At 38.1% G+C, this 22,269-nt stretch overlaps 1 protein-coding gene across 13 annotated transcripts in view; it reads left to right on the top strand.

Moving 5' to 3' along the window:
- PIK3AP1 (phosphoinositide-3-kinase adaptor protein 1) overlaps positions 1-22,269 on the top strand; it is a 143,432-nt gene that overhangs the window by 89,935 nt on the left and 31,228 nt on the right. For all 13 annotated transcript variants that reach the window (XM_087933867.1, XM_026711031.2, XM_087933862.1 and 10 more), the window contains 4 exons: positions 24-206; positions 2,576-2,641; positions 14,393-14,595; positions 18,070-18,142. In XM_087933867.1, the coding sequence (XP_087789993.1) occupies positions 24-206; positions 2,576-2,641; positions 14,393-14,595; positions 18,070-18,142 (525 nt within the window). The remainder of the gene's footprint in view (positions 1-23; positions 207-2,575; positions 2,642-14,392; positions 14,596-18,069; positions 18,143-22,269) is intronic.

Below are 22,269 nucleotides of genomic sequence, written 5' to 3'. Positions count from 1 at the left end.
TTTAATATGATTTCCTTTTCTAGGTGTTAATTTGGAGATACCAGAACCTAAAGAAGGTATCTACCATCAAAGTGAAGACAAAGATGTCTACCATACTGTGGAACAAGACAGCTTTCCCCAGGAAATGGTCAACAGGCCACCTGTTCCTATTCCAAGACCTGATCCCTCCTCCATACATCAAGACAAAGAACCATACATTTATAAAGGTAACTAATGACCAAAAAACTAATAACTTTTTTTGCTAGACAGTGTAGAGTAGTAAATGAAAATGTCAATTTTAACAGATATTAAATAATTATTTCAGAGTTTTTTGCCTCTTTACAAAGTACGAATATAATAAAGTAAAAAATAAATATTAATTTATGCACATGCACCACTTGCATAAATGGAACTTTGCACGTGTACCTGCCACTCATATGCCTAGCCCCCTCACGCCGGGCCACCAAGCTGAAAAGATTGTGGAGCACTGCATTAGTTGAAAGTTCTTACTTTCAGGAAATACTCCTATTGCCTAATTATTGCCTTGTGATTTCCACCCATTACTTCTACTTTTGCCTTAAATAATACCTTTAATTTATACTGTGTTTCCCCAAAAATAAGATCTGGTATTATATTTTTAGGGCTTCAAAATAAGCACTAAGGCTTATTTTTGGGGAAACATGATTTCAGGGTGATTTCAGAGAAACACGATTTCAGCCTGGCTGGGTGCCTCACACACCCCTGGCATGCACACAAAAAGCAGAGAATGTGCAGGGGCCAATGTCCGCCAACAGCTGCAGCCCTCTGGCCCCTTGTTTGGTGCACTCTGCGGCTGCGTAGCCCGCACAGCGCATTTGAGTTGATTACCTGTCCAATAAAATAGACAGTGGCAGAGGTGCAGGGAGTTGGCATGCAGTCCAGACGCGCTGTTTTGGCTGTGGGAAAGAGTCGGTGGGCCTAAGCGGCTGGCCAGCTGCAGGAGGCTTATCTTCATTTTTTGTGTTTCTTGACTTGTGCCTCCCTCGCACACCTTTCTACCCACCTGCTGCTAGTACCACCACACAGTCTTAACTAGGACTTATTTTGGGGACAGGGCTTACATTAGGAGCATGCTAAAAAGATCCAGCTAGGCCTTATTTTGGGGAAAACAATTGTTCTTGTCTAGGAGACAATTAACATAACTAAAGCATAGGTACATTTTTGTTACTGATCTACTATGAGAGCTGAGAAGATTAAATAATTCCAAGTGACAAGTGCAATGCAACCCAACAGAAATAGTGCAAGTCATATCCCTTGATTATATTACATACCTTCTAAGTTCTTCTTGCTTGTCTCACAATCCCTATTTGTGTTTTCTGGCAACCATTTTTGCATGTAGTACATTCCAGCACATTTTAATAGCAGTTTTCAAGAAAACTGTAAGGCATCTATGGAGTTGGCTTTATATTAATTATAGTATATGAAACTAAATAAAATAAAATCTAATATATTAAGTCCTCATAGCAATTGCATAACAACTGTCAAATGTATAATTTTTTGCATAATTTTCTAGTAGATTCCTACAAGATTGGAGATATAACTAAGGTAGTTTAGTTGTAATTTAGTCAATCCCTTACTCACTGTAGCTGCTGCAGCTGTAGGTGCTGCAAAAACCTTTTGGGCAGATGGCTATCCAAATTAACCATCCTATTGTCAGAGTTCTGACGGAAGCCCTAATTAATTCATGGGCCTCAAGCCAAGTTTCAAAAGAAATCCAATTATTTTTTAGGAGCAACATGTCGGCACTTCCCAAGTTCAGTGGCTCTGCCCTACATAATTTACTGCCCACCTATGACCCTGTTTCCCCCCTCCTCCCAGGGTCTGGTCATAAATTTTTGGCTGCTGCCGTACATTACTGGCTCATATTTAATTGGTTGTCCGCTACGACTCCAAGATTCCTCTTACAGTTACTGCTATTAAGCCTGGTTTTATCCAGTCTATATGTGTACTTTTGGTTTTTCTTGCCTAAGTGTAAGGCTTTACTTTTCTCTACATTGAATTTCATTTTGTTAGATAGGGCCCAGTCTTCAAATCTCTCAAGATCCATCTGGATCTTGAGCCTAGGGTGTTAGCTATTTCTGTCAGCTCAGTATCATCTGCAAATTTGGTAATTCCCCTTCTATTCCCTCACCCAAGTCATTTATGAAGATATTGAAGAGTACTGGGCCTAAGACGGAACCTTGTGGTTTAATTTGAAGGGATTTTTAAAAATAAATTCTCTTTGATTCACGGGAAAGATTTGCTCTGTAAAATAGTTCTCTCACAAGTTTGTATTGTGAAAATGGACCTGAATCAGTTATGTCATCTGTCTTTAAAAGTTTGTCTTACAGTGATAAAAATTTCTGTTCTTATAGTCTAGAACTCTACCTTTTAAAATGTATTTAAATTCTGGGTACTCCTCTGAGTTTTGGTCCTATTTGTATTTATATTTCTTTTGATGTTATGTTTAACATGATTTATATTTCAATACTATTTATAACATTTTTCAATTTGTGCTATTTACACAACTTTATATTATGAACTTTTAAAATGTTTTAAATAAATTGTACATGTTCAGTATTTGCAGGAAAAGATCAAGAGAAAGCTGGGAATCTTTATGTTTCTGCAAAAAATATTGGCAAAGGTGAGTCAGGATTACAGAATTTTTGCAGTTTTTTGACAGGTTATTATTATAAGTTTTACTGAGAGTTAATGCTATTCAGCATAGATCAGCGTAGCTGAGCCATGTTGGTTAATGTGGCTAAAACAAGAAATGGCAATGTGATATAAGAGCTTCTACCTTAGAGCAGGGTTGTCAAACTCACGGCGTCACGGTGGTGTCACGTGACAAATCAGGACTTTTTTCCCCTTTGCTAAACCAGGCAAGGTGGGGGGGCCCAGCATGTGGCCCATCCAGCCCATAGGCCATGAGTTTGACATCTCTGCCTTAGAGGAACATAAGTAGCCATGCAAGATATTGATGTGATTCCTCTTCTATCTACAGTGGTGAACTGTCTTAAGAACATTTCTCTTCTCTGTTTTTACATAATCTCAGAAAAGCACACTCTTCTGATTCTTAATCATACTTGACAGGTCTCCAGACATTTATAGAAATACTGCTAAATTTACTACACTTTCATATGTTAAATTGTGTAGTAGTTTTGGGAACTTCAGAAGTTTCATAAATTTGGCTGTGCAGATTTCTTGATATTTATAATTGGTTTTATTGCTTTCTCATACAAGGATTTTTTTGGTCTTCAGTGTAATTTAACTAAATAAATAGATGAGTCTGGAAAAAGTGCATGGCAGACTAAAAAAATCTCTGGAGAAGCAGACACAGCATTGTGGGGATGACTGGTGGACAGACAATTTCTGGGCAGCAGAGCCTCTTCACATAAGGAGAGATTAAAAAATCTTCCACCTATATTTTAAACAGCTACTTTTTATAAGGAGACTGCAGGAATTAAACTTGTACTGCAACACAGGCATTTAAGGATCCTGGGTATGGATCTCCCTTTCTTAACCACATTTGGATATAATCAGTTTATAGAGAGAAATCTTTAAATCAGCAGGAAGAAGAAAAAAACACTTAGTGAATCAGCCTTCCTTACAGATTAAAGACAGAAAAAGAAATAATTTCAAGATTTTTAAATTAATAGTAAAAAGTTTAATTCTATTTGAACAGTTTAAATTTATTTTGGAAAAAGCGCTTTTAATACTATTTGGAAATAATTAGACAAATAGACCATGGCTTCATGGGAGTGCTTATTGTTTAATATGAAAGGGAAAAGGCAATTATTGGATTTTACAAAAATAAAGAAATAAATGTAATATGAGATAGATTGTGTGACTCAATGGAATGCCAATTTGGACTAAAGCCTTAAGGGCACAGAAAAGGCAAAAAAAATGGTCAGGACTTTTGGGGAAGAAATGATGAACTGGAGACAGTGGTGGAATGAAGAGCTGGCAATGAGCCAGCAGTCTCTAGCAGAGTTAGAGGTCAAGGGAGACTTTGCTTAAACTGCCATTGCTGCCTTTCCAAAGGACACTGGGTTCACATACTTCCTTTTCTAATTTGGAAGTTGAGTCATGACAACTGGTTTTCTTTTTTCTTTTGGTTTGAAACATTTTGCTGCTTATCCAAGTAGCTTCTTCAGTCTGAGCAACTTGGACTCTGTATGTGTCTTCCAGTAGTTTCATTTCTCATCTAATCTGAATAAACTTGTTAGGTGAGTAGGCAGAGTAGTGGTTTGATGGGCTTGAAGAAGACAGTTATGTGGTGTTTTCCAAATATTTCTGTTCTTCAAACTTGAATCAGAGGTTTGTCCACCCTAAAGATCGGACACCAGAACGTAAGAGTAATGTATATAGTGTATGCAGTCCAGTTCAGTGAGAGTATGCAGAGCTGTATGTTGGAGAAACTACATTGTCATGCCCCTCGTGGAGACTGACTCTGAGGTAACAGGTACCAAGCCAACAGGTAGTGGAAGTGTGGCTCCAGAGGTGGTGGAGGAGGCTGGAGAACGGCAGAGGTGGCTGAGCAGTCAGAGGAGGACCCAGGCCCATCCCCTATCCATCCTAGGTCACGCAGGGAGGAGAGGATCAGGGAAAAACATAGTCTACTCAGGAGGAGAAGGCCATGATCCTCTTCATGGGTTGCAGGTGTGAGATCTGCATAAGAGTTTGGACCTGCGTGCTAACAAATGCTGGAGACAAATTAGTGTTTTATTCCTAGATGAGGTTTATCTTGGCTGACGTTCTCCCAACGGACTGTACCTGGTTATATTCCTGAAGTGTGTAATTATCCTGGTCTGTCGTGGAACTTTATTTAGTGTGGTTTGTTTTTGGTTTTTGTTTCATTAGCTGCTCTTTGAATTTGAACTGTTTCTTTCATTTGGAATGTTATTTTGAAAATAGTTTAATCTTCAACGGTGAACAATTAAACAGTGAAGCCAAGTTGAAGGCATTAAAGGACTTTTATTTATGTTTTGGTTTTTGTTATATTTTTGATACACTCCAGGTCATCACATAAATAGCCTTTACACAAGAAGATGGCTCAACACAGGAGAAGCAATACCATAGGACAGGGGTGTCAAACCCGCGGTCCATGGGCCAGTGCATCACATGCTGGCCACACCCACCCCCAGTTTAGCAAACGGGGAAAATGTCACGCTACAGCATGTGACAACAATGTGATGCTACAAGTTTGACACCCCTGCCATAGGACTAGAATCAGCACTGTACCTTCATTTAAAAGAAAGGAGACACTCTTTTGAATACCATAATGTTCACATTTTGGGCAGGGAAGATAGATAGTTTGAGAGAGGAGTGAAGGAATCCATTTATGCCAAAGTGGAAAATCTTTCTCTCAACAGAAATAGAGGTCTCAGACACAATCTGTGCCTCATTTTTTATGCTGCTCTTACATCAGGCCCGAGGAAAATCAAGACTACTTTGCAGGTTCACTAAGGAGTCCATACCAAACGACCCCTTAGGAGAAATGAGCAACAAGTCTCTCCTACTCACCTAACGAGCCTATTTAGATTAGGTAAGAAATGAAACTACCCTGGAGAACATATATGGGATCCCTCTCACCAACTTGCTCAGACTGAAGAAGATCTACCTTGATGAGCAACAAAACATTTCAAACAAGAAAAAAAAAGAAGTCCAGTTGCCCTGACTCAACTTCCAGAGAACTCTACCTGGATGACTGAGAATCGTCATCGACATATTCCTTTTATAATCACTTTCAGAAATTGCTTGTTAACTGCTTTTCAGCTATTAGGAACATTTGGATCAACACATTTTACAGCACAGGGTGAGTTTCTTTCAATCTTTAGTGAAAGAAGTTTAAGTACTAGTTTAAGAACTTTTAAAAATATTTTGGAATAAACAGCAACAAGATGATTAGAATTTTGATTTGGAAATTTTCAAACTGACTAAGGGTCCAAATGGATTTAAAATAAGATTTTAAAATAAATTATCAAAATCCTTCTTATATGAAAGTGCTTTTGTTTTGCTAGGCTAGAACTTTGAAGGTTGACAACTCTAAGGAATCAAAAGGAACTAAAGATTACAATTAAAGGATAAGAATGGAATAAGGAGTAAGTTTTATTGGAGAAGATTGAGACATTGGAAAATGGATTTAAAAATGAAAGGCTACAAAAGAATAATATGAAAAAAGATGTTACACTGGGTATACAAATGAAGGCTTATTATGATATCTTAATAATTAAAAAGGATATGCATATAACAAACCAAAAGAGTGACCTGGGTAACTTCCCTACATTGGATTTACAAAAGAGATTTTTTTAAACTTTGAAGAATTTTGTGAGAAGGAACAAAGAAAAAAAATGAAAAGAAGTTCTAGGACATTATTTGAAGAGATTAAAGATCAAAATTGTTAAAATGAAGGAATAAAAAGTTAATGTATTTGATCAATGGTGTTATTTTGGGTAACCCTTAATGGATGCTGATCAAGACTGAATGATGAGGTCTTAAGGATTTTGTAGATAAGATATAGGATATGAGAAGAGATTATTTGTTGTATTACAAAAGAAGATAAAAAGTTCATAGATTGTTTATACCTGTGGTATTGAAGAGAGAAGTCATTCATACATATATTCAGATATATATTCGTATGTATGTATGTATGGTATTCAGCTTTGTTCGGGTATTTTCCCAGGTCCTTATAGTTGTGCTTTTAAAGTTGTAACAACATTTTGGCAGAATCTCATCTGTCATCATCAGGCTTATGTATTGGGTTCGTCTGTGTGTCAGGCTTTCACAGCCATTTCTGTTTTAAATTTGGTGCCAGCCTCGTGCTTTGTTAGAATGTTTTTTTCTTCATCCTGATTGGTTGGGAGTCTTGGTCTGTGTTTATTGGTCTTGGAGTTTGCTGTGTTCTGCTTGATTGGTGTTTCTAATATCTTCTGTCTGTTTTGTAGTGGGTTTTTTTTGTCTTGATTAGCTGGCAACATTGTGTTCGTGTATTGGGGGCTTTTAGCATGGGTTGGCTTCAGGTGAATGGCTGGCTATCGTTTATTAGGAAACTAGGTTTCATCTGGGTGGCTGGCTGGGGTGTGTTTGGGCTGGAGGTATTGGGGGGTGGTCGGTTTGTGCCCAGGTGTTTGTTTAGCTTGTGGTGTAGAGATTTTTTTGTTTGTGAGTGCAGGCTTCCAGATAATTGACAGTCTGGTGGAGTTATCTCTTCTATTCATGCTTTCAGGTTGTTTTTCAATCTCTATGGCTTCTCTGATAATTCTGTAGCTGGGGTTTTCTATAGTGGCTAGGGTTTTGGTGCCATTGAAGTCGATGCTATGACCTATGACATTCATGTATTGGACTAATGAGGAAGTGTGTTCCAGTTTTTTTACTACATTTTTGTGTTCATCCAGGCGGGTATTTATTCTTCTATTGGGCTGTCTGATGTATGTGGCAGGGCATGATGTGCAGGGGATTTCATATATGCCTTGGTTTTCCAGGTCAATTTTATCTTTGGGGTTCCTTAGGATGGCTGCTATGTTTCTGTCTGTTTTGAAGGCCACCTTGATGTGATTCCTGTGTAGTATCTTACTGATTTTGTCTGTTGTACCTCTTATGTCGGGCAGGATAGCTGTTCCATAGGTCTGTTCATCTTCTAGGTCTCTATTATGTCTCAGTGTGTTTTTGTGGATCAGGCCTGTGATTTTGCTTTTGTGGAAGCTGTTGGCTGTTAGTACTTTGGTCAGGGTGCATAGTTTAGTCTTTATGTGTGTCTTGTCTGCCAGGCGTTTGGTTCTGGTAATTAGTGTTTTGGTCAAGGAGTTTATCTTTGCTGGGTGGTGGTGGGATTGGGCATTGAGGTAGTGGTTGATGTGTGTTTTCTTCTGGTATATGGTGTGTCCTAGTGTGCCATCTGTTGTTTTGTAGATTAGTACATCTAGGAATGGTAGATTGTTTGTTTCCATTTCCATGGTGAATTTGATTTTGGGGTGTGTGCTGTTTAGGTGTGTTAGGAAATTGTTTAGGTTTTCTTTTCCATGGGGCCAAATCACAAATGTGTTATCGATGTATCTTAACCATAGTTTGGATTTGTAGGTGGCATTAGCCAGGGCTCTGGATTCGAATTCTTCCATGTACAGGTTTGCAAGAATCGGTGACAGTGGTGATCCCATGGGGGCTCCTTCAATTTGCTTGTATCTTTGTCCTTTGTATATGAAATACGTGTTAGTTAAGCAGTGTTCTGCTAGTTCCATGAGGTGTTTGGGTGTTTGGTATTTTTGTTTTTGATGATTTCTAGGGTTTCTTTTATCGGGACTTCAGTGAATAGTGAAACCATGTCGAAACTTACAAGCAGATCTTTTTGTTCCACATGTAGATTTTTGATCATTTCTAAGAGGTTGTATGAGTTTTGTACATGTGAAGTTGCTGCTTCAGCATGAGGCTGTAGCTGCTTTGCTAGGTATTTGGCTAGGTTTGTAGTGGTGCTCCTCTGGAGTGACTATGGGTCTCAGAGGTATGCCTTCTTTGTGCATTTTGGGGAGGCCGTATAGTTTGGGGAATCTGGAAGATTTTTCTCTTGGGATGATCGTCTGTTGGATCTATTTCCTCATGTTGCTGATTATGATTTTCTTCTTGGTTATTTTTTCCAGATATGTGGTTGGGTCCGTGTTTATGGGTTTGTATGTCGAGTCTTGGAGTAGGTCTGTCAGTTTTGTTTCATAGTCTTTTCTGTCCATTACTACTGTGGCATTACCTTTATCTGCTGACACACAGACGAACCCAATACGCAAGCCTGATGATGGCAGATGAGATTCTGCCGAAACGTTGCTACAACTTTAAAAGCATAACTACAATGACATGGGAAAATACCTGAACAAAGCTGAATGCCATACATGTAAGTACCCGTGAAAACTTAAGAAAACATATATACATATATACATACATACATATATATGTTTTCTGAGGTTCTCGCGGGTATTTGTATGTGGATCTTTGGTTATTCGGGTTTTTTCCCGTGTAAGATTGGAAGTATCTAGGCAATGTTTCGATAGAGTCTCATTCATCAGCTTCAGGCTTGTGTCTTCAGCTCTGTGCTTCTCAGAGTAAGTAACTGAAGACGATGAATGAGACTTCATCGAAACGTTGGCTAGATAGTTCCAACCTTATGCGGGAGAAAAACCGAATAACCAAAGATCCACCAAACTTAAATATATATAATATAATATAATATAATATAATATAATATAATATAATATAATATAATATAATATATATATGTAGGTCTAGGTGTGTTCGGGTCTTTTCCCGTGTAAGATTAAGAGTATCTTGGCAACGTTTCGGCGAGGTCCCACTAACCATCCTCAGGCTGGTGCTTTCAGCTTCGTGCCAGTGCAAGCAGTGTGTGATCGGAGCTGCTGTCTCTCTATAAATACTGGTGGTGGGGGCTGGTGTGCTGGGCTGGTTGGCTGTGCTGGTGCCTCTTGATTGGTTGATGGAGTTGATGTTGGTATAATGGGCTGTATGATGGCCTTGTGAGTTTTGTTTTGGAGATATCTTGGATCTTGTGCTGTAATCTCCTGGGTCGTTTGTTTTGTAGTGATCTTTTTTCCATTAGCCTTTCGTGTTTTAACGGCGGGTAATGGGTTGTGTGATGGCCTTGCAAGTTCTTTTGTTGTGGTCTCCTGGGTCCTGCGTTGTAATCTCCTGGGTCGTTTGTATTTTGATCTCTTTTCCATTAGCCTCCTGTGTAGTAACAGCTTGGGTAATGGGTTGTGTGATGACCTTGTGAGATTTATTGCTGTGGTATCCTTGGTCTTGTGCTGTGATATCCTGGGTCATTTGCTGTGTTGCAACTTCTTGAGTTCTTGTGGTGTAATTTCCTGAGTTTTCTGATGTGATATCCTGAGCGGGTGGCTGTGATATAGCATTCTGGGTTTTAGTCTGGCTTCGAGTTTGGGGTCTGGGTCTGTGTTCTTGGCATGTGTCAGCTTGTTTGCTTTTGGGGTCGGGGGTGCAACAGCTGGCGAAGCAGCCGTAGTCTGTTTTCTGGATGTTGGTTGTCCTTCCTTTATAGTGTGGGCTTGGGCCTGGGTCTGATGAGGGGGATTGGCAGTGGTGTCCCATGTTGTTTTGGATCTGCTGTTGGTTTTCGTGGTTGGGACTCGTTTGTTGGTGAGGGTTAGCTTCCAGATGTCTGGTAGGTGGGAGGTATCATCCCGTCTATTCATGTTATGGAGGTGTTTCTCTATCTCGATGGCTTCCCTGATTTTTCTCTTGCTGGAGTGTTCAGTGTTGGATATTAATTTGGTTCCTTCGAAATTAATTTCATGTCCTGTGGCTTTAAGGTGCTGGAAGAGGGAGGAAGTATTTTCTTCTCTTCTGACTGCGTTTTTGTGTTCTGCAATGCGTGCATTATATTTTCCTGTTGGTTTGTCCAATGTATGTGCCTGGGCAATTGTTGCATGGTATTTCATAAATGCCTTGGTTTGCTAGCTGGATCTTGTCTTTGGGGTTTCTTAGGATGTTGGCTATTTTTTGGTCAGTGCTGAAGGCTGTCCTGATATTGTGTTTGTGGAGGGGAGGGTTTCCTCCCCTACATCAAAGGCCAACCAGCCCAGCACACCAGCCCCCCCCTCCCCCAGTATTTCTAGAGAGACGGCAGCTCTGATCACGCACTGCTTGCACTGGCATGAAGCCGAAAGCACCTTTCCTGAGTTTTCTGATGTGATATCCTGAGCGGGTGGCTGTGATATAGCATTCTGGGTTTTGGTCTGGCTTCGAGTTTGGGGTCTGGGTCTGTATTCTTGGTGTGTGTCAGCTTGTTTGCTTTTGGGGTCGGGGTGCGACAGCTGGTGAAGCAGCCATGGTCTTGTTTCTGGACGGTGGTTGTCCTTCATTTATAGGATGGGTTTGGGCCTGGGTCTGGTTAGGGGGATTGGCGGTAGTGTCCCATGTTGTTTTGGGTCTGGTGTTGGTTTTTACATCAGAAAACTCAGGAAATTGCACTGCAAGAACTCAAGAAGTTGCAACACAGCAAACGACCCAGGAAATCACAGCACAAGACCAAGGATACCACAGCAATAAAACTCACAAGGTCATCACACAACCCATTACCCAAGCCGTTACAACACAGGAGGCTAATGGAAAAGAGATCAAAACACATACGACCCAGGAGATTACAAAACAGGACCCAGGAGACCACAACAAAAGAACTCGCAAGGCCATCACACAACCCATTACCCAAGCCGTTAAAACACGAGAGGCTAATGGAAAAAAGATCACTACAAAACAAACAACCCAGGAGATTACAGCACAAGATCCAGGATATCTCCACAACAAAACTCACAAGGCCATCACACAGCCCATTATACCAACATCAACTCCATCAACCAATCAAGAGGCAGCAGCGTAGCCAACCAGCGCAGCACACCAGCCCCCACCACCAGTATTTATAGAGAGACGGCAGCTCTGATCACAGACTGCTTGCACTGGCACGAAGCCGAAAGCACCAGCCTGAGGATGGCGAGTGGGACCTCGACAAAATGAGGAAATATATATATGTAGGTCTAGGTGTGTTTGGGTCTTTTCCCGTGTAAGATTAAGAGTATCTTGGCAATGTTTCGACGAGGTCCCACTTGCCATCCTCAGTCTGGTGCTTTCGGTTTCATGCCAGTGCAAGCCTGAGGATGGTGAGTGGGACCTCGCCGAAACGTTGCCAAGATACTCTTAATCTTACACGGGAAAAGACCCAAACATACCTAGACCTACATACCTGTACCCATGAAAATCTACAAAAACAAATATATGTATATGTATGTATGTATGTATGTATGTGTGTGTATATATATATATATATATATATATATATGTATATGTATATATATATATATATATATATATATATATATATGTGTGTGTGTGTGTATATATATATATATATATATATATATATATATATATGTATATATATATATATATATATGTATATATATATATATATATATGTATATATATGTATGTTATGTCTCACCTTTACAAAGGAGGTGAGAAGTCCAAATTCCAACTGAATACAAGCAAGCAAGCAAATCCAGTAATTATAGAGTTAATTCCTTGAGCCGATAAAGTTCTTGGCAGTCTCACACATGCTGTCTGCCAAGTCCAACAAGAAAGCAGGAATATAAATCACACAAGCTGTCACAACACAGAATACTCCGGAGCTCCTCTGAATAAGTCACACGTTGTCCCGTACGAAACACTCAGAGCGAACACACCCACTTTTATTCCCTGTGGGGTGTGTCAGTCCCTCAGCTCAGTCTCTGATTCGTCCCTTCCTCCTGCGTTGCAGCTCACACTTTTGCCTGCAATGCTGCCTCGCATCAAGCCCGCATTCCTCTGCTTGATTCTCAGTCAGAGACTCTGATATGCCCTCCTCCTTTTCCTGATTAGCTTCAGGTCTTGCCTCTTGGTTGTCTGCCGACACCTGAGGCACAATCAGGGAGGAAGGCATTGCCGAAGAGGAAGGTCCTGGGGAGGAAGGCATTTCCAAATCCTCCTCTTCCTCATTGTCCGAGTCTTCGTCCTGTAACAATGCAGGCTCAAACCTCAGAGCCACAACATACATACATACATACATACATACATACATACATACATATGTTTTAATTTCTTTTTTCTGTTTTTGTATTTTTTTGTTTACTGCATTTTATTTTTTATTTTTCCTTTTTAAAATTTGTATTAGTTTTTATTATTGTAAATTATAATCTTTATAAAATTACTACAGGAAAAAGCAAGAAAAAAAAGAGAGAAAAGTCTCCTTTTTACATTCGTCTTTGTAACCGACTCAGTTTCACTTTTGGATTATAAATAAAAGTATGCCATCCACCAACTGCAAAATTTGATGAAGAGAAGTGAATCATTAGAGGAACTAATGCTATGGTCTATAATGCTGGTGTTCTAGCTTGTGATGCTTAGCAAAGCCTGCTCCAGTCTGATACTGATTGCTGAGCTTTATTGACATTGAATGCCTTCGGATCATATACTTCTAGTTCGACTTCATTTAATTTAATGTTCTTCTGTGTTTATTTCCCTTCTATGCTCCTTTGAGGAGTTTTATTGATCCTGGCTAGAGCTTCTCAAACTCATTTTTCCAAATGAGTTTCAGTGTAATGTTTAGTTGGAAGGAGAAACATTGCATATAGATTGCAGAATACCATATTGTGAAGCTTTCTTTACTTTCTGTGCTGCTGTAAATAGATTGCAGTCTTCTCCTGCCAAACTCCTATGAAACCTCTTGTGTTTGCTTGCTCTAGACATAAGCTCCAGAGAGCTGCTTCTCTGGAAGTGTCCAAGTCTGGACTAAGCTTTACCATCAAACTGGGGAAATGTGAGCATTGCATAATTAGCAATGAACTCTACCTAGTCCCCACATAAACTACAATCATGCATAGTAAGCAATCAGAAACAAAATGATTAGCAGGTTTATGAAAAAGCAAGGAACAGCACAGCAATCAATCTCTGCCTATGATGACTCTCCCAACGCTTCCCCAGATACCTCCCCAGATGTCAGCTCTGAGGAGGATGAACCAATTGCAGGCATGTCTGGCGCGGAATTGGTCAGTGGCTCCAAGCAGCTGTATGAGAGGGATTTGGCTGAAGAGCAGCTGCAGCAGGACAGCCCTGAGGCTTCAGATGGGTAAAGTACACAGCTGCAGCTGGTCAGCAAAGAGGAAGAGGAACTGCCTTCTGTACCTGATCCAAGAACACATTAGTCAGGAGCAGAGAAAGTCAGCCTAATTACTTGTGAGGAGACAGCCTCACCATTCTTGATGGACTGCACTGGAAGCTGGCTATTTAGCATAGCAGACAGATGGAGGAGATGCTGGGAAAAATACATTGATTTCCTAGTTGTGTGTTTTGTAGTCATTGTGATTCCTGCCTCACTTTGGATTGACACCATGCCATGAACTTGTGATTTTTCTTGCCTTGTGAACCCTCTTGTGGATTTAAGTTTGGTGGATTTATTTTGACTGGGAAACTTTCAAGTTGCCTTGTGGACTCATTGGCCATTACTTTGTGGATTAGCATTGGTCTGCTTTTGGCTGGGCTTAATTGGGGCAATTCTGGGTTTTTGGTGAAGGGAATTGCTGGAGAATATTAATAAATGCACTAAACTATTGTTATGTGTGAGTGAGCAGGATAGCACACTTCCACCTGTTCTCTTCTTCCTTTTTCCTATGACAGTCATACACAAATATCCCATTTGATCCTCCTCTTCACTCAGCACACTCACGTACTGGAAAACAACATTCCTTAGTTAGAATATAGATGGCTTTGCTTTAAACTTCACAATTGAACTATGTAATATTCCCTGTGAGAGACTAACATGAAATATTTTTTTCTTTTTAATTTTAAGAACAAATAAATAGAGTTTCAAACCAGCCTCAACAGAGTATGTATGACCCATTTGCTGGTATGAAGACTCCAGGTCAGAGACACCTGATTACTCTACAAGAGCAGGTGAAGTTGGGGATGCTCACTGTAGATGAAGCTGTCCTGTGTTTCAAAGAGTGGCAGTTAAATCAAAAGAAGAGAGCAGAATCATTTCGCTATCAACAGGTATGTATTTTAAAGAGATGAAAATTACAAATCTTATTACTAAACCTACTTCACCTTATATATCCTATTATTTTTAATTTGTTTTTGTTATTGCAGGAAAGGTTAACTGCTACAGTTTCTGCTCCATATCGATCCATAAATAGCATAGTTGAGTTTTTAAATAGAATTCAAATATTCAAATATTAATAGGTAAAAATGATAAAAATATTCTCTAGAATAGACAGAACTTCTGATTTATGTAAAAAAACCTCTTAAGGTAGCTTGTGACAACTGGAATACTTTTTATCCTAGAGGAATATTTCCCCTCAGCTTCTTCATCAATGAATAGTAAGGTAAGAGGAAGGTTTCTGAAAATTAAACTAATTCTCTTTGTATAGTTGCCCACTCCATAACAGAAATCTCTTTTTAACCCAGTTTTTATCTGATCATGACATCCTTTTTACAAGAGACTTGGGCTTTACAAGAACCCAATATAGATAGTTCCTATATTAGCTAGTCAAGTGACAAAGGAGGGACACGTAAAAGAGCCTGGCAAAATTCATCTCATTAGCTTTCCAGACAGTGAATATTCCCCTCCAGATTGCATGTATGGGCAGCAGCCCGCACTTGCGTATTAAAGATATTTCAATACTTTTATTACACCTTTTATTAGGACAGTGCGGTGGCTGAGCAGTTAAGATGCTAGGCTTGCCAACTGGAAAGTTGGCAAGCCGGGTTTGAGACCCAAGGACTATGCAATGGGGTGAGCTCCCATCCTCACTCCAGCTCCTGCCAATCTAGCAGTTTGAAAGCAATCAAATGCAAATAGATAAATAAGTACGTCAGTGGAAAAGTAACAGCGGTCCATAGTGTCATGCTGTCCACATGACCATGGAAATGTCTTTGGACAGTACTGGTTCAATGGCTTTGAAACAGAGATGACCACCACCTCCAATAATTGGCAACAATTAGCAGTGTAAAATCCACAAGGACTCTTTTCCTTTATTATCCACCTCTTTACAAATAGGGTACACATCTATGAAAATAACTCAACAATTATTTGGAAAAGTGGCTTGTGTCTAAGCCTTCAGCTTCTACCATATTGTATGGGGATTTCAATGATTGAATGGAACCAGAGGCAGTTCTTCCTGTCATAGTCTCCCTCCCTAAGCAAAAGAGGATTTTGTTCTCTGTCTTTGCATAGCTAAGAATGATATTCATAACCTTGCACAATTTTGACTGGCTAACTGTTTTGACTTACTTGATTTTAAATGGGCCCGTAGCAGGAGATACTATGTACTAGTTGGGGTTTCTATTTCAAAATGCTGGTATCTTCTAACCAAGGTATCAGTGTAAATTCTATGAAAATTGAGACATGCCCGGATAGTGATTTCCCTTTTCTTTTAAGGACTGATTTCCCTTTCAAACTAGCACAATCTTTCATTTGTAGAAATAGAAACCTTATATATTATATGGTATTAAAACTAGAATATTTCCTTGTCTAAAATCTTAAATGAAGAAGAATTATGCAATGAGAGCCATCAGGCAGGCCTCCGAATCCTTTTTATTCAAATCTGCAGAAACATAATGCACAGGATGGTTTGATCCAGAAGTATGTGGCTACCAGAAGTTCTAGTTTGCTTTTATAAACTGTATCAACAATACCCTGCATAAATATCAGTATGTAGATTACTAATTTTGAAAATGAAGAAAAAGGAGGCCTCAGTAAAGCAAAGTTGATAATTGCAGCTGAATTAAAATCCCTCTCTATTCTGGCACTTTGTAGACGGACAATTTATATCAAATATCAAGTCAGATCCCCATGGAGGTTTGAAAAAAATCACTTTACAATTCTTTGTAATTCTCAGCCAAATGTATCTGTGGTTGTTTCAACACCCAAATAATAAAAACTCCTCCCGAATGGACACCAGTTTCACTGTCTGAAGTGAAAAGCTTATCAACAGGCCAGGGAAAGTTCCTGACTGTGACCATGTCTTGTTTCAAATGCTGAAATCTATTTTGGCCTTAGTTTTCTCATACATTCATTAATGGAGAAAAATTACCTCCAGATTGTGGCTTAGATTATGAATTTTAAATTAGTATTTGATTCAATATTGAGACCACTTTTATGGAAAAAAACTTAGGGAATTTGACACTGATTTACAGATTCCTCATCCAGAATTTGTATAAAGATTTTAGGAGTAGAATAAGATTGACCCACAAGACCTATAATAAAACCCTTATGCATAGGGGTGTTGGAGAGGGGTATTGCCTAACTCTCTTTGTTGAATTTATACATGAATTCACACTCAGTATATAAGCTCTCATATACATACCACAGAAGAGCAGGAAAAAAGTCTGATTCTTGCCTTATGCAGATGATTTCATTCAAATGTGATCCATCAAAATTCCTGTTTCTCTTCAAAGATAAATACAATAACTTGCCTTTAGTACTTTTATGGAAAAGATTTAGCAAAGTTCATACAGCTATCTGAACCTCCCTTTGGGATGATGGTTAAATTAAATCCATCCTCCATTTTCTGTTGCGCTATTTTTCTATAATGATATCTGGAAAAGATTAATTTTTCTTCTGTGTTAAATGCTCTAAATCAGTTTGAAAATATTATGTTAATTTCTTTCTGTCAGATAAGATTAACTTTATTCTATATAATGAATCAAAGTTTTGCATGTTAACTGCAAATGTATTAAAACAATTAATTTTTGGTCTACATTATTAATATTTGCTTCAATCTTTTATCATGTATGAACATATTATCAATCATATTAATTAGAAATGATACTTTACATTATCTAATATTACATTATTTTATTTCTATGTTGCTTACATTACACTATAAATTAAATTCTCTAATTTTAAGTTTCACTCACAATTATTATTTTTTAGTTTTCAATCCTGATATTAACAGGACAGTGTAATATTTTATATTATTTGGCTGGATTTAGTTACAATATTACGTTTCAAACTGATCATTGACTAAAATGAAGTTTTCTGTCTATCCCCTCCATCTCTCCATCCCTTCATCCCTCTATCCAAGCAATTGGACTATTGAATAATAGTGGAGTGGATAAGGAGATTGCAGAGTTATATGAATTATTATGCCTACATTTACTGTCAGAAAGTTTACCAGAAATACCCATTTTCTTTCTTGCTTTTATTATTTTTATAAATAACTGAAGACCGCAAACTTCTCCAACACACCTTCTTCCTCCTATTTTCCCCACAACAACATATATGTGAGGTGGGTTGGGCTGAGAGAGAGTGACTGACCCAAAGTCATCCAGCTGCTTTTCATGGCTAAGCTGGAATTGGATCTCATTGTCTCCAGCTTTCTATCCTGGTGCCCTAACCACTGGACCAAACTGGATCTCCTGGATTTTTCAGTTTGATTCAATTAATTTTTGCCAGATTTTTATGTTATTAGGAATAAATAGGCATTTGTTCATATTCCTAAAAATTTAATTTTGCATTTCTAGGAAAATCTAAAACGGTTACGTGATAGCATCACTCGACGACAGCTTGAAAAGCAAAAGGCTGGGAAGCATGCAGGTAAAATTCTTAACTAATTAATAACAGTAATTAGTCATTCTATTCATCTAAAACCAAGAAGTAATCATTAGGAAACTCTTGTGTTAATGGTTCATCCTGGCAGATACATTTTTGTAAAGCACTTTATTGGGAAGATGGTGGGAAGATTCACTAAATCTGAGCAAGGAGGAATTGGCTCCATTAGTTTTAATAGGTGTATCTAGCTATTCTATCTATGAAATTTGTAATCATGTTAAATCAGAGTATGGCTACATCAATATGAGTTTTTTATATATCACAGTTAATACTTTATTTAACAACCCTTCTTTTACGAGACGTTGTGTGTATGTCTCTCACATTTATGTCTTGATGACTTCCTGAAAATTAGTGCATCCAAAGTAGTCTACTTACTTAAATTTACATTAGTGCTTATTAATAAATTATGCAATTATATCAGTTTTATCATTTTACTTTATTTGTGTCATTTGTATGATAACTATATTAAATGATATTAATTGCTATAAAGCTCTGGAAACACATCTTCCCACTATATATTACTGTTTTTGTTTTTGTTGATGGTGCAACACTATCATTGCATCACTCATATTAGGCATTAGGCTTTAAATATTACAATTTAAAGAAGCTGTTGCTTCTTCTACTTATAACGATGTATAGATCAAGCTGGTGTGTTTTTGGCTAACAACAATAGTGGTTGGATCATGATTGGATGCTCTTAAGCATCTGTACCACTTTTCTTCTATACCTTTCCTGTTAAAGGTACTTCATCTATTAATATCCTTAATTATTTATTTATATTACTTTTACGTCACTCATTGCCACAGACTTTCTGTAGCGAATGATATAAAAGTAGATCACTCTGCAAGTAGGGGAAGGAGAGGAAGATGGCTGCCATGTGACAATTCTTTTAGTGAGCTTCTTATCCTCTTATTTTAGTTATTTTTATAAGGTTGTTAAAATAGTTTATTTTATCTGTTTTTCTCTAATATTAACTACTAAGGTTATTTTTTTTCACTAGGAGTAGTAATTTTAGGTTTTAGATTTAGGATTAGGTTTTAAACTATGTGTTCTGGAACTTACCAGCTCCAAACATTCTCTGATGAAGTGGAGGCATGTTTTAAAACCCTTTAAACTACCCAAGAATGCAAAAACAAAAGCTAAAGGATTCAAAAAGAAAGTTTAAAAGAAGGCATACATTGTATATATAATTCGGAGGAGACCTTACTTAAACACAACATGGCAGCAATGACACCCAGACAATCAAAGATAAAGGAGTTGTTTCAGATAAGAGACACTGCAAGTAAGTCTCCTTCTTTTTCTCTTCTCCTCTTGTAACCTTTGTAAACAAGTCCTGCTCCTTACTGGATTAGGAGGATGACAACTGCCTTTTTGTGGAAAATTAGGCTCTTAAGAGCATCATTTTAAGAGCATTTTAAAGGAGACTTGGATTTGGTTGCTAAGAATTGGCTCTTGACAGCACAATTATTGCTATATTTGATCAGCTTTTGGAAGCAAATAAAAAGATTGAAGACTTCTATTGGGAAACTGTATCTCTAAATTAGATAAAGAAGTAAATAGCAAAGCCCATGCTCCAAAACTTATTTTTAATCCATGGACAGCTCACGTGGATTGAGTGCCGCAATATGGAGAAGACACGGAAGAGAGGCTAGTTCTACAGAAGCATAGGATGCTACTAAGTTGCTGATAGTCCTTTGAACCTGGACAGGTGGCATAGCAGACGAGTAATACTGAACTGTCTTTGCCAACTTTTACACTGCAGGGTATATTCCAATTAACTAACAAATTTTTGGCTCCCCTGTAGACATGATTGTAAAGGAATATTGTTAGCCTTTGGGCAGATCATTCTTCCATCAATATTATTCCATCTTGAAACCTCTTTAAGGAAATATTGTATTCGGCCAATATGGGTGTTTTATACTACACAAATCCAGTTTTTGCTAAAGTCTGGGCAGAGAGCCAAGACAGTGAGGGAGGCTGACTCTAACCTTGAAAATTCTAAAACATTAACAGCCAAGCAAGGAAACCTTCTATTAACAAGGATAGAACAAACTAAGGATAATAAAAAGAGAACTCAGATCTACTTAATGGATCTGAGATCTACTTAATGGTTACAGTTTATGGATGATGAGGAAGATTTAATCCATCAGTTTGCCACACTTTGCCTAGGAGTTCAACAGCTGATTTTATAGAAAATCAGAATAACCAGTTCAATGTTGAAATCAGTTACTAATGCAACAGAAAATCTGAAGACTCTTCTCCCCTCTAGCTGCTCTTCTGTGGAATTGTTATCAAACTCAGTTTCTGAAAGCACCAAATCCCCAATAAATAAAATGAGAAGCCATGTTAGGCCAAAGGAAAAAGTAAAGGAAAAAGATACTCAGCAGGTACAACTCCAAATTAACCATCTAGTATGACAACTAGATAATGAGAAGCTTGGTTGGAGTGCTCGTGTATTAGTAGAAATGCCAGTCTTAAAGAAATACTAGCTATCAAGATAAAGAAGAGCAACAATTAAACTTATGAGGGGTAATATTGATCTTTACAATAATTATGTTTACACAGAATGTATAGTCACCATTGATCCAGTTCCAAAACCAAGTTGACATTCAGTGCCTTTATTTCCTAATCAACCAACCCAGTCAGAATATCTTGCTTTCAGGAGTCCAATATAAATTGTGACTTGGAACATAGCTGGCTAGAAAGAAATGGCTGATAGTGGACTAGTGAGTTTCTTATCTAAATTTGATGCAACAGCCATCCAGGAAACCTGGCCAATTGAAGAAGACAAATTACTACAACTTCTGGACTTTCAGGGATGGGCTTCCCCTGCCCCAAAAACAAAGAATAATGGGTGACCTTCTGGTGGACTATATATATTTTCATTAAGCAAGAATTGCAATGGCAAGGGGAGAAACTATATAATGATAGGTTTTTGTATTGTTTAGCTGTGAAATTTAGATATGAGGATATATGTATATATTCCTCCAATTACATCCCTGTATTATAACTCTTGAGGCAGTTCTCAACGTTGAGGCAGTTCTCAACATACCACTACAGTTGAGCCCAAAATTTATGCTGCTAAGTGAGAAATTTGTTAAGTGAATTTTGTCCCATTTTACAACTTTCCTTGCCACATTTGTTAAGTGAATCACTGCACTGTTGTTAAATTAGTAACATGGTTGTTAAGTGAATCTGGTTTCCCCATTGACCTTGCTTGTCAGAAGGTTGCAAAAGGTAATCCCCTGACCTTGGGACACCGCATCCATCATAAATGTGAGTAAGTTGTAAAGCATCTGAATGTAAATCACATGATCATCATAAGTGTGAAAAATGTTGTAAGTCAAGGACTACTTGTATTGGATATGTTTAGAGGTCATACTAGATCCATTCTGTTTCCTCAATCTATAATTATATTGCTTGGAGACTTTAATGCTAAATTAGGTCTACTTTGCAGGAGTTTGCTCAAAAGAAAGGATTCCCAAAGGAATTTCTTGAAAATAATTCACTATGGCTTTTTAGAGACAACAAAAATTAAAGAGACTGGTCTGCTCCTAGTCTCTTTAATTTTCAAAGGTAATCTTCAAATCTTGGGAGGATAAGATAATAACTATGTATACTCTCACACATACCACTCAGCCCACTCAAGTAATGTGCTAGATCTCTTCTCTGTATCAAGAGATAAAGTTGACCTCTTTTTAGTGGTTACTGTACATTTAGGTAGTGAAAGTGAAATCAGCCTGTGAATATGACATTACAAGGTCACTGAGATTTAAGATTATATAATACACCCAACACATCGCTCACTAAAAAGAGTGATCCAAAATAAATGGTTAATTTGGGCTAAATTTTAGTTACAAAGCAACTAAAACAGAGAATGCTGTTAACTGGGCTAGAACAATCCAGTCATTACTACTGACTGGCTGCCAGCCTCCAAAGCATTATTTAATCTTTGCAATACACTGAAGAAATATTTAATAACTTCCTGCCAAAAGTTTTTGAGTGGGTGGCTTGATTTTGAATGCCAGTTGTTGAAAAAGAAATTGAAGACATCCATGAGACTTTCTCAGAGAAGTCCTATTGCCCATATACAAGCTGAGATGCTGTATATA

This window comes from Pseudonaja textilis, chromosome 4, assembly GCF_049901715.1.
Source record: "Pseudonaja textilis isolate UNSWEBS1 chromosome 4, rPseTex1.2, whole genome shotgun sequence".
Lineage (NCBI taxonomy): Eukaryota > Metazoa > Chordata > Lepidosauria > Squamata > Elapidae > Pseudonaja > Pseudonaja textilis.
The sequence above is the reverse complement of the archived record's forward strand: the minus strand, read 5'-3'. Positions and strand labels throughout refer to the sequence as shown.